Source organism: Marmota monax, unplaced genomic scaffold, assembly GCF_021218885.2.
Source record: "Marmota monax isolate L192 unplaced genomic scaffold, Marmota_monax_Labrador192_F-V1.1 WCK01_AAM20220418_F8-fsc00050, whole genome shotgun sequence".
Lineage (NCBI taxonomy): Eukaryota > Metazoa > Chordata > Mammalia > Rodentia > Sciuridae > Marmota > Marmota monax.
In genome coordinates, this window is record NW_026694552.1 from 8,320,854 (window position 1) to 8,344,192 (window position 23,339).

The 23,339-nt window shown below is 38.8% G+C and overlaps 1 protein-coding gene across 8 annotated transcripts in view; it reads left to right on the forward strand.

Annotated features, from left to right (window-relative positions):
• The window catches only part of Tmem164 (transmembrane protein 164), a 160,840-nt gene that overhangs the window by 84,185 nt on the left and 53,316 nt on the right, over positions 1 to 23,339 (forward strand). For 5 of the 8 annotated variants that reach the window (XM_046420766.2, XM_058571630.1, XM_058571634.1 and 2 more), the window contains 2 exons: positions 4,717 to 4,783; positions 10,414 to 10,482. The exons of 1 other annotated variant lie outside the window; for it this stretch is intronic. In XM_046420766.2, coding sequence (XP_046276722.1) covers positions 4,717 to 4,783; positions 10,414 to 10,482 — 136 coding nt within the window. The remainder of the gene's footprint in view (positions 1 to 4,716; positions 4,784 to 10,413; positions 10,483 to 23,339) is intronic. 2 more of the 8 variants (XM_046420767.2, XM_058571632.1) reach the window with 1 other exon arrangement.

Sequence of the window (23,339 nt, forward strand, 5' to 3'; positions counted from 1 at the left end):
AAATATCCAGGACTAGGGTTATTGGGTCATAGGATCCATATTTTAATTTTCTCAATTTTATAAGATACTTCTAAACTATTTTCCAAAGTGGTACTTTTATATTTTATATTTCCACCAACATGTGCAGAAGTTCCAGTTTTCCGTATCCTCTCCAGCAATTGCTATTGTCAGTATTTTTATATTAACAGTTCTATTGATAGATGAGGAGTGGTGCTGGGGATCAAACCCAAGGCTTCATGCATGCCTGGCTAGCACTCTACCACTGAGCTACACTCCCAACCCTGTATATCTTTTGATGAAGTTTCTATTCATTTTTTTAGCCCATTTAAACAATTGAGTTGTTTTCTTATTGTTGAGTTTGAGGATTCTTTATGTACTCCAGATAAAAGTTCTTTTTTGGATCCGTGATTTACAAATAGTTTCCACATTCTGTATCATTATATAGCTTGTCTTTTCATTTTCTTTGAAACTATCCTTTAGGTAAAAATTCTTTAGCTTTTGGTTAAGTTTAGTTTAACATTTTTTTCTTTATGTATTGTGTTTTTGGTGTCATGTTATTCAAATAACTGTTTGTTTAAATGAAGGTCACAGAGATTTTCTCTTTGTTTTCTTCTAAAGGTTTTATAATTTTATGATTTCTATTTAGATTTATGACTTAACCTTTATATAAGGTGTGAGGCTTAGATTATTTTACTTTGGAATGTCCAGTTGTTCCAACAGCATTTTGCACTACTGTAGAAATCAAATGACCATATCAATGTGGGTCTTATACTGGACTCTTTTGTTTTATATTCAATGTGTCTATTCTTACCAAATACTGCATTGTTTTGATTGCTGGAACTTTATGGTAAGCTTTAAAATTAGGTAATATGATGTCTTCATCTAGCTTATTTTTCTAAGCCTTTTTCAGCTATTCCTGTTTCTTTGTCCTTCCATATACATTTTAGAGTCAGTTTACCTGTATCTATAAAATATCCTACTGGGATTTTGGTCAGAATTGCTCTGATTCCATAGATCATTTAGTTGAGAATTGACACCTTTCCTATGTGGAACCTTAGGCTATTACCAGTTAAGCTATACAAACCAAGAAGTCCTGTAGATAATATTTGTGGCAGCAGTTAATGGCTGTTTTATATTTTTTAAAGGCCAAATTCTTTTTTTCTTCTTCTTCTTTAGTTATAGATGGACACAATACCTTTATTTTATTTATCTATTTTTATGTGGTGCTGAGGATTGAACCCAATGCCTCACAAATGCTAGGCAAGTGCTCTACCACTGAGCACTTATTTTTTATTCTTTATGTAATCTTTATGCTGTTGCTGTCATAGACGTGGTCCCAGGGGCAGGACCAAACTAAACTCTGCTTCATCCAGCCGCTATTTTGTATTCTTTTATGTGATGGCCAGTCAGGTATAACCATAAGAGGAGACAAAAGGGGAAAACAAAGTTTATTATACTTACAGGGGCCTGTCATGCTAAGTGGTGCCACATGGGAAAGACACCAGGATAAAGCAGTCAGGAGGCAGAAGGCAGGAGTAAGGGGAAGATTTAGGCCATCTTTGGTCAGTTGCTCACCTGTTAGGTGTGGTGTAGCTGTATAATCAAGGCAGTTTTGTCATAAAGCACAGAAAGGGTTCCATTATCTTCTGACTTGACCCTATGGGTATCTTAGAACTGCTTCCACACATAGACATGCACATATACTATGAAGCAAATGTAATATTCATGCCACATATTTTAATCTGAATACAGTAGTAAAAACACATACTTGAAACTTGGGGAGATCTGAGTGTGACTTCTGACTCATTCATTTATTATCTGTGTGCTCTTGGGGAAGTTACTTAATGACTTGGAGTGACTTGGTCACTCAGCTATGAAATGAAGCTATGTAATGAATAAGGTGATGATGCTAATTATAATAAAATCTGAGTGGGAAATGAATGCGATTATGTGTCTAAATATTAGCCCAGTGATTTGCATGTAGAATGGTCAGTACATCTTGGATATTTTTGTAATTGTTAGTGTGTAAGATTTCTTTATATATTAAATATAATTTACCCTTTCATATATATCTTGTATAATTGAATTTTGAGAACCCAGAACAAGGCTTGTCTTTATCTAGGAACTTATTCATTTTGAATCTTTTTTAAAATATTCTTTTTAGTTGTCAATGGACATTTATTTTATTTATTTATATGCATTGCTGAGAATCGAACCCAGGGCCTCACACATGCTAGGCAAGTGCTCTACCACTCAGCCACAACCCAGCCCTATTTTGAATCTTGATGTTCATTTTATCTGTTTTATCTTTGGCTTTCCTTGGGCCCTTGGAATAAATTCCATTGTTCTCAAGAGATATAACTTTGTGTTTTCCTAATGTCTAATTGGCCTTGTGCAAATGCCAACTTTCTTTTGAGGTCAGTGGTGAAGCCTGGCACAAGAATCTAGCTTTATCTTAATTATCAGTATGATTTTTCCTCTCTCAGGAAGAGTCTTTATACTGTTGCTGTCATAGACGAGGGCCCAGAGTCAGAGTTAAACCAAACTGCTTCACCCAGGCCTGGAATTCAGAGCACAGGGCACCCTCTTGAATGTCCCTCCTGAAATGGTATGGTAAGCTGGCCAGCCTGAGGTAGCAGGAGTGATATTGCATTACTGTGCTGCCTCCACTTGGGCAAGCCAAGTCCTATTAACCTATAGGACTTTTGGGCTAGCATGGCCAATGAGTCTTCTCCCTTTAAATCCATCCCCTGAAAGCATATTAAGCTTGGTTCAGGGAATGCAGGAAGAGATAGGGAGGTCACTGGATCCAAAGGACAAAAGAGCATCCCTGACTTTCTAACTGAGGTCATATTTGGGAGGGAAGAAGGAAAGAAGCCTCTGATGTAATATAGCGGGAAGGATATGAAATTTTGGTATCTGGAGTCAGATAAATCTGGATGTGAGTGCTGACTTTTACCTGATACAAGGCATTGATCAAGTCACCTCATGTCTCTGATTGTGGCTTCTTCATCAACAGAATGGGAAAAGTCATCATATCCATATCATAAGATTGCTATAAAAAATTGAGAGGGAGAGTTCATGTAAAGCAGCTAATAAGATAACTGGACTAGAATACATACATTTTTATTGGTTCTTTTTATATATGATAGCAGAATTCATTTTGATAAGATTATACAAGCATGAAATATATTTTATTCTAGTTAGGACTCCATTCTTATGGATGTTCATGATGGTAGGATTCACTATGGTATATTCATATATATACATAAGAAAATTATTTTGGATTCATTTCACTATCTTTCCTTTTCCTGTCCCCTCTCTCTCCCTCCCCTTCATCCCTCTTTGTCTAATCAACTGAATATCTATTTTCTCCCCACTTATTGTGGGCTAGCTTTTACATATCAGTAAAAAATTCAACCTTTGACTTTTGAGGACTGGCTTATTTTACTTAGTGTGGTAATCTCCAGATCTATCCATTTGCTTGGAAATGTCATAAAGTCATTCTTCTTTATGTCTGAGTAACATTCCATTGTGTGTGTGTATGTGTGTGTGTGTGTGTGTGTGTGTGTGTGTGTGTATGTATCACAAGTTCTTTTTCCATTTATCTGTTGAAGATTGCCTAGAATATACTAAGTGCTCATCATCACTATTGTGAAGCTTTGGTAATAAAAAACAGTCTGGGGAAAATAAAAAGCAGTCTTGGGACCTATTTCTAGAAGAGACCTCTATTCTTTGGGGTCTCCTGGTAATGTCTTTTATAAACACTTCCATGAACAGTAAGGAAAGAGCCAAAGTTTTAGGGTGATTCAGTAATGTGGCCTGCCTTTCTCATGAAGGCAAACTATACATCCTGGTAGGATTGCTGTGTGACACACACACACACACACCCTAGCTAGTGACTTTAAGTCTAAGAGGCATGTTGACTCAGAGAATGATGAAAGAAGCTGCTTAAATCCTGTACAGAGCCCTTATAAAAAGGGTTTCTTCCTGAGTAAATTATTTTTGACTTATGAAGAATTTCTACTCTGGTGTTGGGACTGAGAAACAGTATTACTACCCAGTGTTAGAGAGTGGTGGTTTTCTTTTCCTTCATCTTCTTTTTAAATTTTCTTTTGCTTTTAAGCTACAGAGTCCAGTATGTAAAACAGAGTATAGAAAAACTGGAAGCCTGCCACACTTGCCCTCCCCACCTCCTGCAGCAACTCCTGAAGTTGTTTCTAAGCATAGGGGGAAACAATTTGCAAAGCACTACAGTTGGTTTCCTGGGTTTTTTGTGCAGGTCTCTGGGAAACAATACTTGGTTATGACTGTGTAAATAGGTGACCATAGTCTAATAAATAGGCGTCTTCCATTACAACAGAACACTTAGCTACTGCAGTTCCCTTTTCCTAATGCCTCAGCAGTTGAAGCCTCTGTTTGGGGCCGACAGGATGTTTAGGGAGCACAGAGCTCATTATGTAATGAAGTGTTGTAACCAGAGTGTGTTCAGGAAGTGTTTGGAGGATTCAGAGGCACTGATAGTGCTCTTCAGAACATTTCAATTAGTACAAAATATGCTGCTTTTAATTTATCCTCTGTATGTGTTTTACATAGACAGCGGCTTGTATACATAACCCCCTCCCACATGGCCTGGCTTAACCTGATATATTTTCTTCTTCTATCTCTGCATCAGGGTCTGAGTGTAACCTGGATTTGTTCTTCTTTCTCCTCCAGGTTACAGATGCACATGTTGAATGGGGCTCTTCTGGCATTGCTTTTTCCTGTGGTAAATACCCGGCTGGTAAGTAGCCACTTCTAAGAATGTTCTAGAAATATCCAAAATAGTATTTGTTCTTTCCTTACACGTCCTCATTCTTAGCCAATATGCACATGTGATTTAACACACACACACACACACACACACACACACACTAATATTGAGGGGCTTTAAAATTGTTTTTAAGTAGATATGAACACATGCATTTATTTATTTATTTTTATATTATATTTATTTATATGTGCCTCACACATGTTAGGCAAGTGCTCTACCACTGAGCTACAACCCCAGCCTTAATGTTGAGTTTTAATGCAGTGTAGTAGAACTTGATGGGGTGAGACTCAGGCTGCCATAAGCTTTTACATCAGAACTAGGACAGACAAGGCTGAGGATGTGGTTTAAGGGTTGAGTGCTTGCTTGGCTTACATGAGGCCCTGAGTTTGATTCCCAGCATACCCCCCCCAAAAAAAAAAATAAACAAAAATAAATTAGGACAGACCGAAAAGGCTACTGAAACTCTTGGGGAGGTTTAGTGGAAAGATGGGGGACTTAGGCCTGACCCATTAGACAGAGGCTTCCAGGTATTTTAGAATGATGCTAGGGAGGTTCAAAGCCTGTCAACATTTTTCTAAGGGACCCCAGGGGCAAGAATTCAATTATTTTTCTATCCACTCAAATTCATAGAAAAGTATGGGTCACACAAACCTACCGTGACTAGCAGGGAGAATCCCACTGTGACAGGGCCTAGGTGATAAACCAGCTTTCAGAGAAGCAGGTGCTCCATATCTGGGTTGGGAGTGACTGGGCACTGCCCTTAGACTCCCACATGTGGGGCTACAGAGGGATTAGCTAGCCATTAGAAAGTTCAGTAAAGAAATCACTTGTAAAATCATTTCTACTGCTTTCATGACTTAAATTAGGCATAAAAATCGAAAGTTTAATTCTTGAAATCATAAGCTTGCCTTTTGGATAGCACTTTATAAGGCTTTCTCACATGACAGTTGTATGACATAGACAGGGCAAGTATGTTGGTTTCTTGTTTTACAGAGGAAGAAACTGACATTGAGAGAGTCACATAAAGTCTAAGTGGCAGAGTTAGAAGCAGTGCGTGAACTTTTGATCTTCAAACCACAGATTTACTTTGTAATCATCCCCTCCCCGTAGATACATACACCCCTATGATACTGTACTTTTCCAGCTGCATATTATACATCAGCAGAAATTAAAATGGGAAGCATTCATCTTAAAGCAATGATTTTGAACCCTCCCCAGGCCCTGGGGTCACTTAATTTAATTAGCTTGGTTTCATCATTCCACAGTGTAAACATATATCAAAGCATCATCACATTTTACCCCTTAATTATAATACACCACATTGTCTACCCATAAGTGTAGACAACTTTTTGTCAATTAAATATAAAATAAAATAACAAACAAACTGGTAGAAAAACAAACAACATTGATGCCCTGCCCTACCCTTGGAGCGTCTAAGTTCATGATCTGTGACAAAGCTTGAGTATTGTGTTTTCAGAAGTATTCTAGTTCATTCTAACTCAAAGCCTGAGTTGAAGGCCACTGATTTTTTTTTTTTTTTTTACAGTGGCTCTGAAACTTAATGCCCATAGAAGTTACTTCCAGACTCTTCTTCAAAACTGAAGCTGGAGGGCTGGGGTTAAGGCTCAGTGGTAGACCTCTTCCCTAGTATACATGAAGCCTTGGCCCCATCCCCGGCACTGCCAATAAAAACACTCCTGCTTTGGTCTTAGTTCCAGAGTGGATAATATCAAAAAATGATATTATAAATAATCTAAATTGACAATATAAATCTATACTTTAAAATATGTGGCTACTTTGACATGCCACAGCATCATTCCTTACTGACTCAGGGACATGGAACAATGTTGGAGCAGAAGTTACTCTCTGCCTGTAGAGGTGACCTGCCATGTTTTCTTATCTCTCTGCCCACCTTGTGTCCCTTTTCTCAGGAGATTGAGAGGTCAGCACATAGAGAGCTGCTTTCTCCATTTTTAGCAGTTTCATAAGATTCCAGGAAAAGGAGGCACATCAGAAAACCTCTCCCTGGACTAGTAGAGCCAGTGATTCTGAGTCTGAGTGCTTCCAGCCTACAATTCTGGCTAAATAGTCTCTGTCATCTGGTGGACATCCTTTGGAGTGCATATGGTGCTCTAGACAGGCCACTTTGAACTCTATTTATAGTGGACCTTTCCCCAGTGAAAAACAAATACCATTTTCCTTGAAGAACCATTGAGCATAAGCAAGAAGTTATGCTTCCTGTTGTGTAAGCATAAGACCACAAAGGGCCCAGTTACGTACCCAGGGTCATTTAGGAAGCTAATGGTAAGGTTTTCATTCAGTCAGCATTTTATATGAACTGTATGTTTCACACCAGGTCTGCTAATGTTTTCTTAGGCCCTTTATTAATCACAGCAGCAGCATTGTCAGCTGCCACTTCTTGAATGCTTATGCTGTGCTAAGTACTGTTGTGTTTTACACAGATTAATTTACTTAATCCTTAAAATAGACTTATGAGGCAAGGTACTGTTATTATCCACAATATCAAGATGCCAGCAGGATTGACTTCCTTTGAGGCCTCTCCAGCTGGCAGATGGAAGCCCTGTGGCCTTTTTACATGGTCATCATCTCCCTGCATGCATACACCCATAGTGACTCTTTGTGTGGCCAAATTGACTCTTACAAGAACATCCATAAAACTGGATTAGGGCCGATTCTGATAACCTCCTTTTAACTTAATCCCTTCCTTGAAGGCCCTGTCTCAGTACATTCACATTCTAAGGTGCTGGGGGTTAGGACTTCAATGTATGAATTTCGTGGGTATGCACTTCAGCCCAGAGCACCTGTACTACCCTGCACAGAGATCACTGTTTCTCCCCCGTCTCCCTATGCTTTCCTTCTCTCATTCTCTCTTCTCTCTCCCTCTCCCCTTTTCTCCTCTCTCATGGCAGATGTGCTGTTATATTTGTTACATTAACAGCTAACACTTTCAAAATAAATGTCAAGCTATAGACAACTGGCTTATTAAGCAGGTTCAGGTAACTTTCCTTGACACCAAAACTTCTTTGATGGGCTCTTAACTAGGGATTCTAGTTACTCTGGTAAATCTTTATGCTCTTTTTCTAAGATGAAAGCAAGCAAAACTTGAGATATCTCCATTTAAATGTGTCATTGCAGTTAGTTTTGGTCTGGTTTAGATTGTTGTGACCCCTCTTGAAACACTTTGGCCTTTAAGGCTGTTTGCTTTGCAACTCTTTACTTGAGCTCAGATTGATTTGGTACAAGACACAGGAAGATTGGAAAGTCTTTCTTCAACCTGATGATTCAATTAGGCAGGAAGCCAGCTTTGACTTTTCTTTGGCTTTTTCCTTCTTGGCCTTTTATCTTTTTAATCCTTTTTTCTTCATTAATAAAGATGAGAAAATAAGAAAAATAGAATGAACTTATTAGTGTGTGTGCCAATACCATTGACATACATACATTCACATACATGAAGACAGAATAAGAGGGAGTTGGATGTAATGGTCATAGTCAGCTAAGAATTTGGGGTCATCAGTGAATTTCCATGTGTGCTATTCCACCCTGCGACCCATTGGCACCAGAATTTGCAGACCAGCTAGAAAATGCCTGAGTTTCAGTTCCTTCTAGTAGACCATTTTCAAAGCTGATGCCCTAGAAGGAGGTCATTCCAATGGCCCCCATTACAAGTAAGTGTTTGTCATAGCCAGGATCATGGTGGGGTGGGATCATTTTCTGGCTTCAGATGAAGTATATTAAAAGTAACTTCCAGCAGTATGTCCTCTTGTTTCTTGGAAGGAAGAAGGACAAACACATCATGGAAATATTGATTAGTAGATTTGCAGGGAGCTCAAAGTTTGTCTAATTTAATCTTATCTTCCAGAGGAGAAATTAGGGGGATGAATAACTTGCTGAAGGAGGTAGGGTGGGTGCACCTGGAATACAAGTCCCCTGACTCAGGACTTCAGAGCTCTTTCCCTGTTCTGTGACTGAGATTCAGAGTGAGTTTGCATGTTGGTGAGGCAAGATGCTTAAGAGAATTAAAGAGAACCCAAAGAGAACTAAAGAGCCTCTTCCCTTCCAAAGGCACAAACACAGTTTTTTTGCGTGTGTCTTCATGTGAGCCCCTGGATCAAATCCAGGGCTTCACATGCTAGGCAAACTTTCTACCACTGAGCCATACCCCCAGCCCACAAACACTTAATTTTGTATACAATATCAGGAGGGACAAAGACTGCCACCTCTCCTTCTTGTCCCCCTTCCTGCTGCAAGCCTGTCCATGGATCTGAATTTAAGATCCCCTTTCCCAGCCTGTCAGTAGTTCATAGCTTGGAGAATAGAAGCACTGTCTACTTTGCAAATTCCTTGTTATAGCCATTTATCCTGATGGCGATGCTGGGTTCCTTATCTGTGCCTGTAACTTTGCAAACAGGATCATCTAGTCCAGGCCAAACTAACTTCTTGAAAAATAGTGAAAGCTAAGAGAGGGGAGCCGAATAGATTACCCATCTTAGATTTTTAGTTACAAGTCTCACCTTGTAGAGCTGGTAATCTGGCTCAGGAATGAAGTGCTAGGCCTATGCTGTATTTGCAGCCCACTGCCTTTTGCCTCATTTGCCATCTGACCCCCATGTCATTTTCTTCTGAATGCAGAGTGTTCTGAGCAAGAAACTTAAATACAGTGTTATCAGCCCCCTTCCCAGACCCAAGACACTAGCTTGACCTGCATTTGTGTTTGTAGTCATTTTTCTTCTCCTAGAATTATAAGAAGAAGAGTGATAATGATTCTTTTCATCAGGCTCCTTTCTTCTTCAAGGCCCAAAGCCTGCAGTATGTTATTATCTCATTATCAAAATTGCCCATTATTGTATACCCGTGTCGATCTATTACATTTGTTCTTTTTTATCCCTTTACTACCCGTCCTCTTCTGCCCAGTCCTTTTTTCTCAGTTGGATGGTTTGTTTTTTAATGTTCCTAACTCTCAGACCCAGTGGAGGGAGGTTAGTAATACTCATGAAAATCATCTCTGATGTTCTTGGGATGCAGTGCTGTTGGCACACCTTGTCCCCATGTGTGCTGCTGGGAAAACTTTGCTGTCACTAATGCAAATAGGCTTGAGAATATCACTTGATGCTAATTGGCACATTGAAATGTGCTAATTGACCTAGAAGAGTTATTTCTGTGACCGGCAAATTGAGCTATTTTAAAAAGTTATAGTTTAAAGTTTGGACATGAACTGGGGACAGAATGTCCCTTTGCTTTTCTGAGGGTACTTAAAACATAAAAAGCTTGTTTTTAAGAAGCCTTAACTTTCTGAAGAATTGATTTAAGGCAAAATAGTTTCCTAGCCTTCTACAAAGGGTAGTGTGTATCTGATCAGATGAGTACAATGTGTCCAAGGATGTGGAAGTCTTAAGAAGAGTTTGGGGCTCCTGGTTCAAACCACATTCTAGGGATTACCCTCAAATTTGTCTAATTACTACTTATATTTTAAGATTAAGCTGTGAGGGTGGTAGAGGTCCTGCATCCTTCAGGAACCCAACCTGGAGCACACCAGTCAATCTACAGGTTCATTTTGAGTAATTTTTTTTTTTTTTGTCAAGGATTGTGCTGTGTATCACAGGACTGAAATAACAGCCAAGGAGCATTCCTGGCCTTCAAGGAACTTGCAGGTTAGAGAAGGTATAAATGCCTGAGAAGTTATGGCAATACAGGGTGATCATCCCTGATCCAAAAATCTCAAAGTCAAAATGGTCCAAAATCTGAACATTTCTGAGCATCAGTGTTTTTCTACTAGCTGCTAGGATTTCATAGTTTGGTTGGGCAATACATTCAGCCTATCCCCTAAGTTCTCTCTTTGGCTTCATATCTGTTCGCTGTGGGTGAGTACAGTATCTTTTGCTTTGTGACTGCCCACCTAGTACATGGTAGATATTCAGATATAAGATAGATACATTCATCAGCTAACTGAGACCTCCATTATTGTTCAGGGAAATTCTGGGTACCCCTGTCATATATGTCCTGAGATCTTGGGTATGAAGACAGAGAGGTGATAGATGATATTCTCTTCCAGGTGAATTTTTTTTAACCACTTAAAATAATACTATTTTCCTGATTACAACAAAAGACATTTACTGTTGAAAATGTGTGAAATACCTCCCCCAAAAAATATAAACACAAAACCTAAAATCACTAATCTAAGGTGGTTATTTTTCTACCCATTGAAAAACAACATAAATCAAGAGGCTTTTGTGCCTTTTTTCTTTTAAATGTATGTATCTTTTCCTTATAAATGTGATATGTTCATAATACAAAACAATAGAAAATATTAAAAAACACAGATATTGTAAAGCAGTAATGACTGTTACATTGTGTACTAAATGTTTTAGAAGCCTTTTTGTCTCTGCATAGATGTTAAGAGTGAATATAGTGGTCTGAAGCCATAGTTCAGTAGTAGAGCACTTGCCTAGCGTATGTGAGGCCCTGGGTTCAATCCTCAGCACTACCTAAAAATAAATAAGCAAAATAAAGGTATTGTATCCATCTACAACTGTTTTTTTTTTTGTTTGTTTGTTTTTTTAATAGACTGAATACAATGTATTGGTCAAAAGTGCCAACGCTGGAGCCAGCTTGTGATTTAATGCCTGGCTCCTCTGTGGCTAGCCATGCGACCTTGGGTAAGGTTTGCCTTGCTGACCTTATTTGTTTGTCTGTAAAATGGCACTCCACTGAATGGAGGTAAAGTGTTACCAGATTACCATATGCCATTACATGTATGCATACATTACATGCACCAATGCCTGGCACATGGTTAAGTGATCAATAAGCATCAAATTCTCCTGTTTTCAATGATTACTAATATTATCTAAGTTATTTTGAGAGAGATTCAACTGACACCCCCTGCCGCAGTCTGGCTGGGCACAATTCAGGAGCCATTTGTCAAAAGAAACAAACTTTATTTTTAGAACCACACAGGCCAAACAAAACAGCTCCTCAGGAAAAACCTTCATAGCCCAACTGCCACCACCGGCTTCCCACAAGCCTCTCAACCTCCCCCACTCCTCCTGCTCTTGAGGCCGATTGGCTGGGTCGTGTGGGTGGAGCCAAAAAAGTCCCCCAATGAGCAGCTCCCTGGTCTGAAAGGGCCGGGAAACAGCTCCTCACCGCAGAGGAGCCAATCAGTTGGCAGCTAGAAGTTTGCTGGGGGCTGCTGTGAGCCAATCATCAGCTGGCAGCTGGAAGTTTGCTGGGGCCCCTTCGGCTGTGGCTCTCAACAACTCCCACCCCCCATATACATTCTGGGAACTGAACTCATGGGTGCTCTACTACTGAAATATATCCCAGTCCCTTTTATTTTTTGAGTCAAGTCCTTGATAAGTTGCTGAAGCTGACCTCGAACTTGTGATTCTCCTGTCTTAGCCTCCTGAGTTGCTAGGATCATAGGCGTGCGACATCACACCCAAGAGTTGGCATGCCCTTTTTGATGTTATTTTTCAGAGATTTGGCCCTAACTCCCTGATCTGTGCAGTGACATGAAGGGGGCTTTGTTTCTGAATTAGCCTTGCTGAGTGAGATTAAAATTCCCTGGCAGGCTTTCTTGTCCACATTGACCAACACTGCCTTTGTATTTTGCCTAGGTTTCAGAGACAGCCTGTTTGATTAGGAAACTGGCCTGCCCTCTCTCCTCCCTCCTGACAGGTGAATTAGGCCCACTCCTGTTTCATTTTGTTTGTGATTAAAATAAACTGTCCAGACCTCTTGTGTTTGTCAGTAGGCCCAAGCTCCTTAGCCCGTTTAGAGAATGGCAGTAGTGGAGTCTTTTCACCTTGAGCCAGTACCCCAAGCAATGCTTCTTTATGTAATTAAAGCCTTATCTTGTGAGTGCTTTCATTCTGCCATCTGTGGACCAGTGGTTCTCAGCCCTGGTTGCACAATTTGAATCCCAGAGCAGCTTTCAACACTTACACATTTATGCAAAAGCACCCCAGGCAATTCCAATGTGCAGCCAGCACAACTCTGCTCTATACTTTGTATGGGGCTTTGAATGAGTTAATTTCACCTTATCAAACATCAGATTGTCAAATAGGACTAGTAATATCTTCTCTCTCAGATAGGGCATAGTGCAAAAAGAACAGAGGTGATGAAAGAAAGAACAAAGAGCTTTGAAAAGTTAAAAGCACTATACAAACAAGTCCTTGTCCTTGTTCTTTCTTTATTCAGTTCCTTTGTTTGGAAAAGTAGATTTAACTGAGATTCAATTTACACATGATAAACTTATCCTTTTAAAGTATATAATTCAGTGGATTTTAGTATTTTCAGTGTTGGGTACCATCCATGCTTCTTAACATTAGCCTTTTATCACCTACCCCAAAAGAAGCCCAGTACCCATTAGTACTCAATGTCCATTTTCCCCTCTCCAACCTCTGGCGTCTACTAATCTCCTTTCTGTCTTTACAGTTTTATCTATTCCAGACATTTCATGTAAATGGAATGCTACAATATGTGCCTTTTGGTGACTGACTTATTTGACTTAGCATAGTGTTTTCAAGGTCTGTCCATGCTGTGGTATAAATGAGTACTTCATTTATTTTTTAAGACTGAATAGTACTTTTTTGTATAATATACCGCATTTTGTTTAGCCACTCATCCGTTGGTGGACATTTGAGTTGTTTCTACCTTTTTTGCTGGTGTCAGTAATGCTGCAGTGAACATTAGTATAAAAGTGTTTATTGTAGTATCTGGTTGGGGTATGCCTCTAGAAGTGGAATTGCTGTGGCATACAGTAATTCTGTGTATAAGGTTTGGAGAAACTGCCAGATGATTTTCCAGAGTGACTATTCATTTTAAAACCTCTTCAGCAGTGTATGAGGGTTCTAAGTTCTTCACACCCTTACCAACACTTGTCTTCTCTATTATAACCATCCTAGAGGGTATGATGTGGTCTTTCATTGTGGTTTTGATTTTTGTTTCTCTGATAACTAATGATGTTAAACACCTTTTCATGTACTTGCCAGCCCTTTGTATGAATTTTGAGGAATTAAAAAAATATTTATCCATATTTTAGTTGTTTTAATTTTAAATTGTTCAATTTTAAGAATTCTTTCTGGATATTAGGCCCTTATCAGATATATGATGTGAAATATTTTCTACCATTGTGTGGGTTGTCTTTGCCTGCCCGCCCTTCCTTCCTTCCTTCCTTCCTTCCACCAGGGATTGAACCCAGGGGCACTTAACCACTGAGCCACATCCCAAGCCCTTATTTTTTTTGAGACAGAGTCTCACTAAGTTACTTAGAGCCTTGCTAAGTTGCTGCGGCTGGTCTCAAACTTAAGATCCTCCTGCCTCGGGCTCCAGAGTCCCTGGTGTGAGCCATCATACCCAGTTGTATTTTCATAATGCTATCTTTTGAAGTACACTTTAAATATTTTTTGAAGTCTCATTTCTCTAAAAAAGTCTCATTTTATTTGATAGCTTGTGCTTTTGGTGTAACATCTAAGAAACTATTGCCTAATGTAAAGTCATGAAGACATTCCTTCCAAGAGTTTCACAGGGTTAAAGCCTACATTTTAGGTCTATGATCCTTCTTTGGTTAATTTTTGTACATAGTATGAGGAAGGGATCCAAATTAACTTTTTCTGCATATGAATATCTGGTTGTCTCTGTACTATTGTTGAAACAATTATACCTTCCCCACAGAAATATCTTGACATCCTTGTCAAAAATCAATGAAAATAAATGTAAGGGGTTATTTCTAAACGCTGAGTTCTGTCCCTATTGTGAAGACCACACTGTCTTGATTGCTGTAGCTTTATAGAAAGTTTTGAAACTAAGGTATGAGTTCTCCAAATTTCTTCATCTTTTTCAAGATTGTTTTGACTTTTAAAGACCCTTGCATTTCCATACTTATTTCAGAATCATAATGTAATTCTCTAATGCAACCAACTGGGATTTTGATAGGGATTGCATTGAATGCAGATTAATTTATGGAATATTGCCATCTTAACAATATTAAGTCTTCCCATCCATGAACACAAGATGTTTGTCTAATTACTCAGTGCTCCTTTAACTATCAACAATGTTCATAGTTTTCACAGTCTAGCTGGTACACTTCTTTTGTTAACTTTATACCTAAGCATTTTATTTTTTTGATGGTATTATTAATGGAAGTGGTTTTTGAACTTCATTTTTGGATTGTTCATTGCTATTCTGTGGAAATACAATTCATTTTCTTTATTGATCTATACTTTCACCTTTCAGAACTCACTTATTATGATCTAATATGTATTTTATATGTGCATTTATGAGAATTTTCTAGATATAAGGACATGTCACCTATGAATAGAGGTAGTTTCACTTACTCCTTTCCAATCTGGGAGCTTTTTATTTATTTTCTTGCCCAGTTGTCCTGTCTAGACTAGAAGTGGCACAAACAGGTATTCCTGTCTCGTTCCTCATTTTAGGAGAGAAATATTCAGTCTATCACCATTAAGTATGATTTTAGCTGTGGGTTTTTTGTGGACGACCTTATTGGATTGAGTAGGTTTCTTTAGTCACCTTTTTTTTTTTTTAAGTATTTTTAGTTGTAAATGGACACAATACCTTTATTTGGTTTGTTTATTTTTATGTGATGGTGAAGATCGAACCCAATGCCTCATATATGTCAGGCAAGCACTCCGCCACTGAGCTACAGCCCCAGCCCTCTTCAGTCATCTTTAATAAATGTTTGTAGTTAGGGAACTAGGGTCGCATAATATGCTTAATATGGAGGTACCTGTATGAGTATGAAATTACGTAGGCTGAGAAAATGTTACTTCTTCCCTAGGAAGGCATCATGAAGCTTCAGGGGTTCGAGCCAGCTTTGCTCAAATTAAAATAGGGAATATTAAACGTATTTAAAAGAATAGGCAAAGCTAGGAGTTTCTGTTAAATACAGTGACACTGTATTGCCATGAGTGTATTACAGCGAAATAAAGTCATACTTCAGGATGGCCATACAGAAGCAGCTCAACAAATCCTTTTGATATAGTTGGTACACTCTAGTAGGAGTAATAGCTCAAGCTGCCATAACAAAATGCCATAGACTGGATGTCTCAAACAAAACCTTCTTAAATTTTGGAGGCTGTAAGTCTGAGATCAGAGTGTTAGCATGGCAAGGGCTCTCTATGGAGTTTCAGGGCCCTTCAAATTGTCTTGATATGTTGGGATAGAGGAAGAGAAAGCAAGTTTTCTGGGATTTCTTAATATAAGGGCTCTAATCCTGTGTTAGTCAGTTTTCTATCATGGAGACAAAATATCTGTGATAATCAACTTATAAGGAAGGAAATTTAATTTGGCTCATGGTTTCAGAGGTCTCAGTTGATGGTTGCTTGGCCCCATTGCTTTAGGCCAGAGAAAGCATCATGGTGGGGAAACACTTGACAGAGCAAGACTGCTCACCTCATGGCATCTAGGAATCAGAAAGAGAGAGATGATGGGGTTCTGGTCCCATTCAGTGGTATACTCCTCAGTGACCTTCCACTAGGCTTTACTTCCTAAATGTTTATAGGCTGATGACCAAGTCTTTAATACATGAATCTTTGGGGAACATTCTGTATCTAAACTAACAAATCCCATCATGGTGGCCTCACCTTTGTGAGCTCATCTAAAAACCTAATTATATCACAAAGGCCCCAACTCCTAATACTTCAATATATGAATCTTTAGAAGACACAAAAATTCACTTTATAAGAATAGGTAAAATAACATATACAACAGGTTTGGCATGGGAATATTTGAAGTTTTAGGATTTTTTTTTAATAGGGGGAGAGCATAGAAGGTACATTTGTGATAATTTGAACCATATACTAAAAGTCTACTCATGTGCATAGAACTGAGCTAAATTAATTGCTTCTGTTAGCTCAGGTAATTCTCACAGCAACCCTGAAATGCAAGCCAGTCTCATTTGTATAGAGGGAGGAAACTGAGGCCCAGAGATGTTAAATAATTCATCCACAGGCCTTTAACAAGTGAGTGGTATAGTTACAAATTAGAAGCTGTTTTTTTTTTTTTTTCGAAGTCTATTCTCTTGCCATGATACCACCCCTGCCTTCCCCGCTGTACCCTGAGTGAGTCCTTGCAATTCAAAGTGTAGTACACAGGCCTCCCCTGGGGCTTGTTAGTAATTTAGAATCTCAGGTCCCATCTCAGACCTACAGAATGAGAGTTTGCACTTTAACAAGATCTCCTGAGGATTGGTATGCATCTGAAAGTTTAAGAAGGGCTGAAAAGTAAGATTGAAGGAAGACCAAATGAGTGATATAGTGTACACATGATAAGGCTTAGAAAGAGGGAATGACTATCCTAATGTCATGTGTTAGTCAGCTTTCCATGACTATGACAAAATACCCAAGATAATCAACTAAAAATGAGAAAAGATTTATTTTTGCTCATGGTTTCAGTGCATGTTCCCATTGCTTTAAGCCTTTGGCAGCCCTGTATGTCATGGCAAAAGGAGCACATGTCAAAGGAGTCCTATTCACCTCATGGTAGCCAGGAAATAGAGAAAGGAGGGGCTGGAGTCCCAACATCCCCTCCAAGGGCACACTCCCAATGACCTAACTGCCTTCCACTAGGTCCTACCTCTTAAGGGTTCTGCTACCTCTCAGTAATGCCATAGGTTGACTAAGCCTTCAACATATGAACTTTCTGGGGACATTTATCCAACCTTAACAGATTGTTTAGCCAGCAAGTGACAGATGTCAGATTAGCATTCAGATCTTCTGACTCCCAGACCAGTGCTCTTCCTACCTTCCCTGCCACTTAAGTGCTGAATAGGATAATTATACCAACTTATGGAGTACAGCGTGATAATTTGATTACATGTATATAGTGTATAATGATTAAATCAGGGTAGTGAACATTTCCATTAAATTTTTTTTTTATTAACACATAATCATACATATTTATCAGGTACATTGATATTTCACTGCATGTATACAGCATGTAATGATATAGTTGGAGTGTTTAACATTTCTGTATCCTTATCATTACTTTGCATTTGAAGCCTTTCTACTATCAAAAATTATAAATATGGGCTGGGGTTGTAGCTCAGTGCAAGAGTGCTTGCCTACCTTGTGTGAGGCATTGGGTTCGAGTCTCAGCACCGTATATAAATAAATAAAAATAAATATATAAAAGTCCATTGACAACTAAAAAATATTTTTTAAAAATTATAAATATATGCAAATGCACAGAAAATGTACCAAAATGCTTCTATCACTTGGTTTCATCAATTGTCAACTCACGGTCCATCTTCTGTTTAGTTAGTACAACTCACTCCACCTGAAACCCAACTCCCCAACCCAAATACCCATTCCTGGATTATTTTGAAGGATATCTCATGTCATTTTAATTTTAATGTTTTATTATGTATCTCTAAAATGTAAGGACACACATATCACAATATTGTGATCATACCTACAATAATTAATAAAAATTAATACCTGATACACAGTAAATGTTTAGTAAAGATTAGCTAAGATTATTTATTAAATTAAAGAGTAGAGGAAGGGCATTGAGGTTGGGGGAGGAGGAATGGGAAAGGGGGGAAATCATGGAATGAAATCAACCAAACTGTGCTATGTGGCATGTATGTCAATGAATTCTACTTTTATATATAACTATAATGAACCAATTTTTAACATTTACAAAAATTTTTGGTACTGGATTAAACCCAGCATCGCTTAACCACTGAACCACATCCTCAACCCTTTTTAAAAATTTGAGACATGGTCTTACCAAGTTGCTTAGGGCCTTGCTAAGTTACTGAGGCTGGCTTTGAACTTGTAATCCTCCTTCCTCAGTCTCCCAAGTCTGTGGGATTACAGGCATGTGCCACATGGCTAATAGATCAATTTAAAAAATAAATTAATAGAAGGAAAACCAATAGACTAGAGGAAGAGGATCAGGGAGAGGGTAATACTAGGGAATGAAATAGAGCAATCATGTATACCTATAATACCTTATTTCAAAATAGAACCAAAAACATTTGGGTTACTATACAAATTAAATTACTATTGATGATTTTTACTTAGAATCAAGAGGCAGATTTGGAGCCCAGCAAAGGGTTTTGTTTGTTTGTTTGTTTTTTGTTTTTAGAAATAACATTGTGGGCAATTTTTTTTCCGAAGTGGCTCAAAAAGCTAAAAGAGAATATTGGTATCAATTGGGAAGTGGAAGTATAATTGATGGGATCCCTATAATTTCCCTTCACTATGCATGGTTTTATTCCCCTTGAGGTTCCTGGTCATCCTGATAGAAGAAAGTGCATATTGAAAGGCTTTCCTCCTTCCCTGGAGGATAGAAGAGTTGTTTAGGGTGGGGTTGCAAATGCTAGAAGCTATATAGGGCAGGAAAGAGCACTATAATGGAAAAGCTGGGAGCCTCAGGGTCCTGGCTCAGGAGATGAAGCCTTAGGCTCCTCGCTGTATGAGGAATGGCATGAGCAGCTCTGTATTTGGCATGGAGTTTGGGGGAATGAAGCAGTCTCCCTCTTTTGTGTTGTCCTTAGAAATTCCCCTTGCTCTGGAATGGCCTGTTCCAGGCATCAGCTGAAAGCTTTTTAATAAAAATGAAACCCAGAGGAGAAATGATAAGGTATCTGATTTTAACCCAAAGTGAGAGAACACCAGATGTTTCATTCTGTCTGAGGGTTTGAGGGAGGAAAAGCAATTAGCAGCTGCTACGGATTTAGCAACAGACACCTGCTAAATGAAAATCTGTAAAACCGGCCAGGCTTGGCACAAGAAGTGCATACACTGCTTCTCAGGCATTTCTGGGAATTGTAAATTATGTTGGCTTAAAATGGCAGTGGCAGGGGAGGGGGTTTAGGAGTCTGAATATGCTCATCTGGACCAGAAGTATGTTTTTCTAAGAAGGCAGCAACTTAACATGCAGCCATTTGGTTTATGGATAGAGAAGAAGGGAAGAAAGTGAATCTCCTAGAAGCTATCTGGCTACTCTCTGCTTTTGGCCAGGCTCACAGGCTGCCTTTGGGGGCCATCCCATAGGTGCAGATAGGGCTGATTGAAGAGTGGGCGATCCTGCCTCTTCACCTTGCAGATCACTAGACAGTACACCTCTCCCCTCCACTGAAGGCAGTGAGTCTCAAAGCAACAGGAAACCTCAACCCCAGGGCAGTTACAGACTATTGGCTCCAGCCACAATTTGTACATCTGCTGAGTCTATGCTTTGCTTTGCCTGAAGAGGCTTATCTATGGCCTTAGCCTTCCAAGATTCTTTTCCAAGTAGACATTAACTACTGGTCTCCACATCCATTTTCCTGAGGCCCACAGATAAACACAAATATTGGAAATATAGGAATCCATGAGGAGGTCTTTGAGGATCTGCAGTATAGTGTGTGTGTGTGTGTGTGTGTGTGTGTGTTTTGAGGAGCAGGATGCAAGGTTCTACATGGATTAGAAAGAAGGTCGAATTATAGGTCATCTATATGGTGTTGAAAGAATTAGGCACTACTGTTTGTACCTGGTACTACAATCACTGTATATAACTGCTGTTTTACAGTCTTCAAGCTAGACAAAGGTTAACTGTGACTTAGGCCAAAGGGATGGGCTCTCTTCCATTTCCAGGCATAAGCAAGGGGATGACAGCTTTTCTTGTGGAGCAGGGCCCAAGAAGTACCATTGGCAGATCCAATGGCCAGAGCTGTCATGAGAAAATACCATCTGGAACATTATCCCCGCAAGGTGTCTTAGTGCAGTTGAAAATGAAACTTTCTACTTTAAGCATGGAACCCAAAACAGAGTCTTTGTCCTTTAAATGAGTAGAACTTTAGGCAAGAATATTCATTCCAGGTATACTTGTTTATTTGGTAAGTTTTTCTTTTCTTTTTCCCAGATATGTTTTAATTTTACTTCCTCTTCCTCACAGTGCCAGTGCAGGAGGGGAAAAAATGAACAGGGAGTCCAGGGCAGAGGTAACGCTAGGCCCTCCAGTTTCCAGCCAGAATTGGAAGAGCTCCACCTTCCCTAGTCAGCAGAGGGACAGTATTTCCATCAATGAGCTCCAAGAGATGGAATAACCACAGCACCAATATGTATCTTCTAACACTAGGCTGCCCTAGAAAGAAGGCCAGGAACCCTCTTTATGGTGAGGTACATTAGTTGTAATCATGGCTCTTATGAAAGCTTCCCAGGCATTCATACACTGGGCCCTCTATCTGCACAAGTCACTTCTGATCTACTAAAGATATGTTCCCATTTCACTCTTAGTTCAAACTAGCATGAGCACCATATTTCAGATGACCTCTCCACAACAGAATTGCCTGTTTTTCTTTAGAATCCAAGAACTATATGTCTCAACTAGTTTGAGAAATACATTTGGTGATCAAAAGGAGGATGTCTTCTTGCAAGTTGGTATTTTCTTGGATGTCCTTAGCCTTACATAGGATTTTTTTTTTCCTCTGGACTCTGAATGAAGAAGATTGAGGAGAGATTGAGACCCTACTCCTTTCAAATACCAGCCTATACAGAAGAGCCTACTTCTCAGCACATGTGTGACTGCTGTGTGTCACTTGAATTGCCACATCAGGTTGCAAACTCCAAGTTGGAGTATTTTGTCCTTCTCTCTTTCTTGTACTTTTAATTTTTCTGATTCAGTGAGTATTTTCTTCTCATTCTATTTTACTCTGAATATGTAGAAGTTACATACTCATTCATAGATTTTTTTTTCTTGTTTTGGCACTAGGGATTGAATCCAGGGGCACTGTACCACTGAGCTATATCCCCAGCCCTATCTATCTATCTATCGTGACAGGGCCTAAGTTGCTCAGTCTGGCCTCGAACATTTTATGCTCTTGCTTTTTGCTTCCCAAGTAACTGAGATTACAGGTATGTGCCACCATGCCCAGCTGTACTCTCTGTTTCAATTATTTTTTTAGTGGTTATCCTACCAATGTTTACATAAGTACCCAAGACTAAAATCAGTCTTTACTTTTTCCCAAATAATAAAAGGACCTTATAATGATAATAGCTTTATTAAGGTGTAATTTTGTATGAATTATATTATATGTGTAAAATTCACTTAAGGTTTACAATTCAGTGCCTTTTAGTAGATTGGCAGAGGAATACAGCCATTTCCACAATAAATTTTAGAACATTTTCACCAGCACCTAATGAAATCTGTGCCCTTTAGTATCATCTCCTTCTCATTTTATAGTCCCCTAGAATTATAAGCAATAATTGATCAAATTTCTGTTTCTGTAGATGAGACTGTTTGGGGCAATTTATACAAATGGAATCATATAATATTTGTCCTTTTGTATCTGGCTTCTTTCACATAGCATATTTTCAAGGTTCATCTCTGTTGTATCATCAATTAAAATGTCATTCCTTTTTATTTATTAATAGTATTCACCTGTATGGGTATAACATTATTTCTTTATTCATTCATCAGTTAATGAACATTTTGATTATTTCTACTTTTAGGCTATTATGAATAATTCAACTTATAAACATTTATATATAAATTTTTGGATTGATGTATTTTTAATCCCTTTTGACATACATTTTTAGTCTCTAGGAATATACATAGTATGAGGTAGAGGTATGATCTTATTCTTTTTTGGGGGTGGGTACCAGTGATTGAACTCGGGCGGGCACTCAACCACTGAGCCACATCCCCAGCCCTATTTTGTATTTTACTTGGAGACAGGGCTCACTGAGTTGCTTAGCACCTCGCTTTTGCCAAGGCTGGCTTTGAACTCGTGATTCTCCTGCCTCAGTCTCCCAAGCCCCTGGGATTACATGCGTGCATCACTGCACCCAGCATGACCACATTCTTATGTGTAAATCCTATAATATTTAATTCACCACCCTCAATTTGTGTGCTCATGTTGTCTACAGTATCATTTAGTATCATTTTAGCTTTTCTTTTTAAAATATCAAAAGATACTAATATTTTTATAATAAAGGTACATTTATATTTACCTACATATTTATTACTTTATTTGCTCACTGCTATTAAGTGACTGGGTGTGGTTGGGAGAGTCTTCCCAAGGCTTCATGTTGAAATCTAATCCTCATTGCAAAGTCTTAGGAAATTTAATCTGACTATGGTGTTTAGAGGTGGGGCCTTTGAAAAGTGATTAGGGTTAGGTAAATCCATTAGATTGTAGCCCCATGACTGAGTCTTGATGGGTTCATAAGAAAAGAGATAAAGTTTAGACACACAAACACACTCCCTGTCTCTTGCCACATGATGCTCCGAGCTCCTTTGAGACTCATCCAGCAAGAAGGCCATTGCCAAATGAGACTGTTAGACCTTGCATCTCCAGAAGCAAAGCAAAAATAAAACTCTTCTTTTTATAAAGCAGTCTGTCTAAGGCATTTCATTGTAATAAAACTAACTGATACAATTAACATTTTCATTGCATTTCAGGCTTTCTTTCTGGTGTTACTTTACCCTTGCTAGAAGTGTATCCTTCAAGAATCTCTTTAGTGATGGTTTGCTAATGGCAAACCTTTGGTGGTTT